Source organism: Penaeus chinensis, chromosome 29 (assembly GCF_019202785.1).
Source record: "Penaeus chinensis breed Huanghai No. 1 chromosome 29, ASM1920278v2, whole genome shotgun sequence".
Lineage (NCBI taxonomy): Eukaryota > Metazoa > Arthropoda > Malacostraca > Decapoda > Penaeidae > Penaeus > Penaeus chinensis.
The window spans coordinates 17931764-17939263 of NC_061847.1; the positions used below are offsets into that span (position 1 = coordinate 17931764).

Consider the following 7500-nt stretch of genomic DNA (forward strand, 5'->3'; position numbering starts at 1 on the left):
TTTCCCAGTTTATCTCAATATCTGAAATGATCTTTACAACCTTGCAGATGAAGTCATGGGGACATACGAGAAGTTGCAACATCAAAGTGCACTACTTTTAGATCTTGATACTAGTTCTGGAGGGTGAGTATCTTTTTTACTTAGCTTGATAGCACCATTAGGTTCTATTGGAATAATGCTAGTAGATGCTCTTAAAGTTGTTGAATGGTTTTGGTTACAGAGGACAAACAACAAAATGGTTTTGGTATGGTTACTTGCATGCATTTATGGAACTGACAGTAAAGATAACTGCTACTAGGCCAAAGACTTGTGTATTATATGAGAACACAGTGTAAATTGTTAAAATACTATATGGTATTTAAAAAGGCAAGAAAGGTTAGCTGTAATTGTGAAAACCATTTTTAATTGCAAGTAATTATTAATGTCAAAATGATAAACAAGATGCTAAATTCTAAGGTTGATAAAAAGTAGGGCCAATATCTTAAAAGCACATTTTGAGAAAAATGTATTTAAAAGTTTGTTCTATTTATTAAAATTCAGGAAATTATAATAGTCTGCACAAAGGATTTTTTGTGATTAAACAAACTATGTTGTATTATTAAGACATATATCCAAATTGGTATTACAAAAAAATATTAAATAAGGCATTTACTTCTGTGCTTTCAAAAGATGCTTCGTTAAAAAAATATTGCTGATTAGAAAATTTATTAAGACATTTACTGCAGTTGATGCTTGAACCATTCTTCAAAATTCAGTTTCTATTTTTTTTTTGGCTTTGAAAATATGAATAGATAAGTATGGATTTCTTATGACAGATTTCTATATGTACATACCTGTTTTTTCCTTTTCAATAACTCCCAAAAACTATTACCTACATTCTGAAATGCCATATTAAAAAAAATAGAATATGGACAGTGGCCAATGTGAAGTTATTAGTTGCTATGCATTCAAAATAGTAAAAAGCCATTTGTGGTAATCAGTCACACATTGGGTTATATGATTTATTAGTGACTTTTCCTTTCCAGTGCTCATGTGGCATCCCAAATACTCTGATAACACTAGACGTTATAACACTGATAGGAACAAAAACAATTGTTAGTAAGCTTATCTCAAAGCTGGTGTTTTTAGACAGTGGACCTTGTTGCTCTCCGCAACAGAATTTTACATCTCTTGTTCCAGACATTTGCGAGTCACAATGCGGGAGCCCTTGATGGCAGACTATATGAACCTGGATTGGACCCTTTCGACCCTCCCGTCTTTGCCAACCTTGGATACTTCTGTCACCACTCCAAGAAGTAAGGATAAAGATATAAGAAGAATTTGACTGAGTACATATTTGACTGAAATAAGAAGAGAGAAAATATATTGGAGAAATTGGGAAAGGTTAAGAGGATGAGAATAAAGAAAAAGATTGTATAATAATTTCCTTCATAAAGTTTTAAATAAAGATATTAATTTCAGAGTTGCTGCATTTGGGAATTTCCCCTTGATAATTGAGTGAAATGAAAAGGGATATCTGATGCAATCAAATATTGAATGATTATAATAACCTATTTAAGACCTTCACCAATAGGAATATGCTGCCTTGTTTTACAAAGTAATTATTATCCAACAGAGAGAGACACTACTTCAACCTCACCATCCGCTGAGATAGAGACCATGAGACTTGAAGTCGTTACAGAGTTTACAGGAGACATTGATGCTCATACTCTGTTGGGGGATTGGATAGAGACTCCCACCAGAGCACGGCCAGAGGACATAACACTTCGAGAGCAAGACCTGACTACCACAAGTACACAACCATTTGCTCTACAGGTTTGTTGATAGTTAACCTACAGATGATGTCTGCATCATATGACCTTAGATATTAAAGGTAGTGTTTGAATCTTTGAAAAGTTGAAAACAAATCTGAAATTGTATAAAATATTGGAAAACTAATTGGGCAGCATTTCTCCTCACTTTAGATCCCTGAGTTGCAAGAGGAGCAGCTCTTGGGACCTACTGATTTAGGCCCCCCATTTTTGCTCGAGGGTCCTTTGGCAGAACTACCCCTAGTCCCTGTAAGTACTTATTATTTTGATCCATTAAGACATTGGAATAATTAAATATTTTTAATTATTTATTTATTTTTTTATTTTTTATTAAAGTCTCTCTTTACTTGCTCTCTGTAACCAAGCCTGTACCATCCCTTTCCCTTCTCTCTCTTTTCCTTTCTTCTCTTCTCACCCTCTCTCTCTCTCTCTCCCTTACTGGAACTGTCCTTAACTTACCTTTCCTTCTCTGTTCCTCTCTTCTCTTCTTTCCCTCTCTTCTTTTCTTTCCCTCTCTTCTCTTCTTTCTCTCTCTTCTCTTCTTTCTCTCTCTTCTCTTCTTTCTCTCTCTCTCTCTCTCTCTCTCTCTCTCTCTCTCTCTCTCTCTCTCTCTCTCTCTCTCTCTCTCTCTCTCTCTCTCTCTCTCTCTCTCTCTCTCTCTCAATCACTCAATCACTCACTCACTCACTCACTCACTCACTCACTCACTCACTCACTCACTCACTCACTCACTCACTCACTCACTCACTCTGTCTCACCCACTCTGTCACTCTCACTCTCACTCTCATCCACTCTGTCACTCTCACTCTCACTCACTCTGTCACTATCACTCTCACTCTCACCCACTCTGTCACTCTCACTCTCACTCTCACCCACTCTGTCACTCTCACTCTCACTCTCACTCACTCTGTCACTCTCCCTCTCCCTCTCACTCTCACCCACTCTGTCACTCTCACTCTCACTCATCCACTCTGTCACTCTCACTCTCACTCTCCCTCTCCCTCTGTCACACTCTCACTCTCACTCTCACCCACTCTGTCACTCTCACTCTCACCCACTCTGTCACTCTCCCTCTCCCTCTGTCACTCTCCCTCTCCCTCTCCCTCTGTCACTCTCCCTCTCCCTATGTCACTCTCCCTCTCCCTCTGTCACTCTCCCTCTCCCTCTGTCACTCTCACTCTCACTCTCACTCTCACTCTCACTCTCCCCCTCCCCCCTCCCCCCCCCCCCTCTCTCTCTCTCTCTCTCTCTCTCTCTCTCTCTCTCTCTCTCTCTCTCTCTCTCTCTCTCTCTCTCTCTCTCTCTCTCTCTCTCTCTCTCAACTTTGGAATTCGCACAGAAGGCCAACTTTTCCTCTTTTTTTTCTCAACTGTGGAATTCACACAGAAGGCCAACTTTTCCTCTTTTTTTCTCCACTCTGTCACTCTCACTCTCACCCACTCTGTCACTCTCTCTCTCTCTCTCTCTCTCTCTCTCTCTCTCTCTCTCTCTCTCTCTCTCTCTCTCTCTCTCTCTCTCTCTCTCTCTCTCTCTTTTTGTCACTCACTCGCTCACTCAGTCTCACCCACTCTGTCACTCTCACTCTCACTCTCATCCACTCTGTCACTCTCACTCTCACTCACTCTGTCACTATCACTCTCACTCTCACCCACTCTGTCACTCTCACTCTCACTCTCACCCACTCTGTCACTCTCACTCTCACTCTCCCTCTGTCACTCTCCCTCTCCCTCTCCCTCTCCCTCTGTCACACTCTCACTCTCACCCACTCTGTCACTCTCACTCCCTCTCCCCTCTCCCTCTGTCACTCTCACTCTCACTCTCCCCCTTCCCCTCCCCCTCCCCCCTCCCCCCCCCCCCTCTCTCTCTCTCTCTCTCTCTCTCTCTCTCTCTCTCTCTCTCTCTCTCTCTCTCTCTCTCTCTCTCTCTCTCTCTCTCTCTCTCTCTCTCTCTCTCTCTCTCTCTCTCAACTGTGGAATTCGCACAGAAGGCCAACTTTTCCTCTTTTTTTTCTCTATGTCAATTACAATTGATACTGAGTGTTATATTTAATTATTTTTTATCATTTACTTTGTTCTTCTTATGGTGAATTGGGATTCTACAATCATTTGTTTTCTTTTTACTTTTTTTTTTTCTAGGTGGATGCACCTCCAGTTGTATATACATTTCATTCCCACCTGCTTCTGCTTCTTCCCATTTCCTCCCATTTTTTGGAGTTTTGTATTTTCATGGGAGAATGAGACCCAGTCTTAGAGAAGCTTGGTTACATAAGGTTCTTATCTAGGGATGTATATGAGGAAAGATATGTTTGTTTGTTGTTCCCTCTCACTTCCCTAGTTTGTGTCTTTATTTCCTCTACTTCAGTCTGAATTTTCTTGTGGGTGTGGAGGCTACACTGGAGAGAGGAAGAAACTAGAATTTAGTACTTGTCTTTCAAGGTTCTCTAGTTCAGTATGGTGAGATATTTCAGTTTTTAGTGACTATATGCTCTTCTGGTTAAACCATTGAACTCTAACCCTTGAGGACCCTATAATTACTAGTGGCCTGTGGCCTGTGGAAGTAATTATTCCAGGTACTTATTAATACATATGCAAGTCCCCTTGCCATGTGCATAGTGGACATCCAGAGAGGATGGCCTGTGCATGTTTCTTAACTGCCTTGTCTACTCCCATGGGAAAAAAATGTTTCCACCTCCCAGGATGAGGTTGGCTAGAAAGATCCCCATAACTACTAGTGCTGTACCCTGTGGAAGTAATTATTCCAGGTACTTATTAATACAGATGTATGCAGAGAGGATGGTCTATACGTTTCATGACTACCTTGTGTACCCAATTTTTCCCATGGAAAAAAAATGTTTCCACCTCCCAGGGTGAGGTTGACTAGAAAGATCAGGATAAAGATTGTGGCTGGCCTTACCTCTTCTTCTGTTTTTCTTATGATTCTTATCTATGGGGAGGCCTTGCTGCCCACTTGTGGCCTGAAATCCAAGCATTATATTTACTTGCTTTCCCAGATGTGCAGCTTGTAGCCCAGCCCACGCAAACACATATGCATTGTGCCAAGACTTCTTGCTTTTCCATTGCAGTACTATTATCTATTTTCCTGCATTTTTTCCCATTTTCCCAAGGTCTATTTTTGTAAAAAAAAAAATGATCTGTATAATTTTTTAACAGTTGCATACTAATCACTATTCTGTCGTACACCCTGTGCCTCTGGTCACAATGGGCAGGAACATGGACATGGAAATAGTGTCCTTCCCAGGAGGCAGCTCTCTTCTAGCCATAGTTCACAGATGGTACATTCCACACTTGTTTACCAGTAGAAATAATGCAGGAGCCTCTTCATAAATGCATCTAATCATCCTCAAAATCTTTGGCCTCTTCTGCCAAGTCATTCTCATCATCCCCGCCTTCAGTTTATTGATGTCACATTCCTGTCACCCTGGCCCACAGCCAAATTTTTCCATGACATTCCTATCCCACTTCCCTCAGCTAGTTTTTTTCATGCCGTGAAGGTCATATCACCCAGATCCAATATGCTAATGATGAAGAGATCCATGGAGGTCTACACTGTGTCATCAGCTGAAATGGATCTGTATGACAGATTGCTTTTGTTTCATTTTCATGGTTATTTTTATTTTCATTTTATGTTTTACATAACCATTATCTTTTCCATTCTATGTCCCCAAACTAATGGGGATTGTCTTTACTCCAGTAATTTTAAAGTGCTGTAATTTTAAGCTTGTGAAGTTAGTTTTTGATTTATCTGCAGACTCTTGAGAATGTGACTAGACAGCTAGACCTTGGTGGTCAGGAGACAGGAGGCAAGAAGTCTGATGAGGAACCTGAGAAGACCAAAAGTCCTGAGAAAGGTCTGAATTGGGTGATTACTATCTGATATTCCATTACTAAATCTGATTTTTTAGAAGACGGTTAGATTTACATACTTAGATATTTTTTTTATACTTTATTTAAGTTTTATTGTATAATATTTTTAAAAGATTTTCTTTACTTGTTTATGCTTTTCAATCTTTATTATGTGAATATTATGAATTTTTTTCACCTTTTAGAACAAGCATTGATCACAGGAGAGCAGGAACTATCTGAGATGCCACCACCTGCAGACAAACAAACAGAGGATACACATAGGTAAATAGATTTTAAACATGTATATTTGTTGTAAGTGAAAATTAGGATTTTGCTTATATTTGTTTAGCTCTTGTTAGCATCCATGGCTATTAATGCCAAGACATTTTTAGCTTCATTTGTTCACCCCAAATTTTCCTAAAATGTATGGATATTTAATTGCCTGTCAATGCCAATAATTTATCTTTATTTTCATACCTTTCCTATAAAAAAAAAAAAAAAATTACTTACTATCACTTGAATCTTCCTCATAAACAAGATGAGATATTAAAAAAGTGAAAATTTTCTTTTGTTCTGTGTTCTTCCCAATGCTTCGTTATAATTTCAGGGAGGATCAAATTGTGTCTCATGTGGAAGAGACACCTAGTGGCCAGCCAACTGTCCCTCAGGCTGAACTCAAAAGAAAACGTGGAGCTCCAGAGCCTACTGTAGAAGAAACACCAGCTATAGCCCCTCAGGCTCCGCCAACACGTCCTGCTGACACATCACAGGTATACAAAGAGATTTAGTGTAAACTTCAGCAATGGCAGGCACTCCATCAATGCAGATTTGAGTTAACTTTATTTTTATTTTTGAACAGTGCAACCTTGATGTAGTGTAAAGCAAATCCAAAAAAGTAACCAAACCGGTCAAGCACTTGTGTATGCAACCACCCACCCACAAAACAACCCCCCTACCCCACACACACCCGCACGCATGCACACACACCCAACCAACCAACCAACCAACCAACCAACCAACCAACCAACCAACCAACCAACCAACCAACCAACCAACCAACCAACCAACCAACCAACCAACCAACCAACCAACCAACCAACCAACCAACCAACCAACCAACCAACCAACTTACCTACCTACTTACCAATCCTATATATATATATATATATATATATATATATATATATATATATATATATATATATATAGATGTATGTGTGTGCGTGCGTGCGCGTGCTAGGAGAAGAGCTAAGCTCAGATGTTCCTGTTTGCTATATTTAAATTATCATATAACTTTTTAAACTGATGCACATTTCTGGCACACACAAAGTTATTTGGAAGATTGTTCCATGTTTCATTAGTTCTGTAACTGAATTTCTTGACATCTTTCTCACCTCTTTACTTTCAGCTTTTTGCTATGTCCTCTCGTCCATCTTGTATTCAAAATTTTAAAGTCATCTATGTCTAACTTCACCCTTCCTGTAATATAGTTAAACATCATTATCATGTCACATCTTTTTCTTCTTTCTTCCAAAGCAGTAAGACCTATTTTCTGTAGTCTTTCTTCATAGCTCATATCTCTTAGAGTAGTTGCCCATCTTGTAGCTGCTGTAGTCTTTCTTCATAGCTCATATCTCTTAGAGTAGTTGCCCATCTTGTGGCTGCTCTTTGAACTCTAGTTCTAGTTTGTCTATATCCTCTTTTAAGTGTGGACTCAATACCACTGCACCATACTCAAGTCTAGCTATTATGACCTTCTTTACCATGTCTTTGTCCACATATGATCATTTGTGCATAGGTTCCTGTTTATGATTATTCCAAGGTAT

General features: G+C 39.5%; 1 protein-coding gene across 4 annotated transcripts in view; it reads left to right on the plus strand.

Annotated features, from left to right (window-relative positions):
• The window catches only part of LOC125040808, a 23802-nt gene that overhangs the window by 6807 nt on the left and 9495 nt on the right, over positions 1-7500 (plus strand). For all 4 annotated transcript variants that reach the window (XM_047635543.1, XM_047635546.1, XM_047635545.1 and 1 more), the window contains exons 4-10: positions 48-123; positions 1180-1295; positions 1616-1815; positions 1965-2060; positions 5580-5679; positions 5878-5956; positions 6282-6444. In XM_047635543.1, the coding sequence (XP_047491499.1) occupies positions 48-123; positions 1180-1295; positions 1616-1815; positions 1965-2060; positions 5580-5679; positions 5878-5956; positions 6282-6444 (830 nt within the window). The remainder of the gene's footprint in view (positions 1-47; positions 124-1179; positions 1296-1615; positions 1816-1964; positions 2061-5579; positions 5680-5877; positions 5957-6281; positions 6445-7500) is intronic.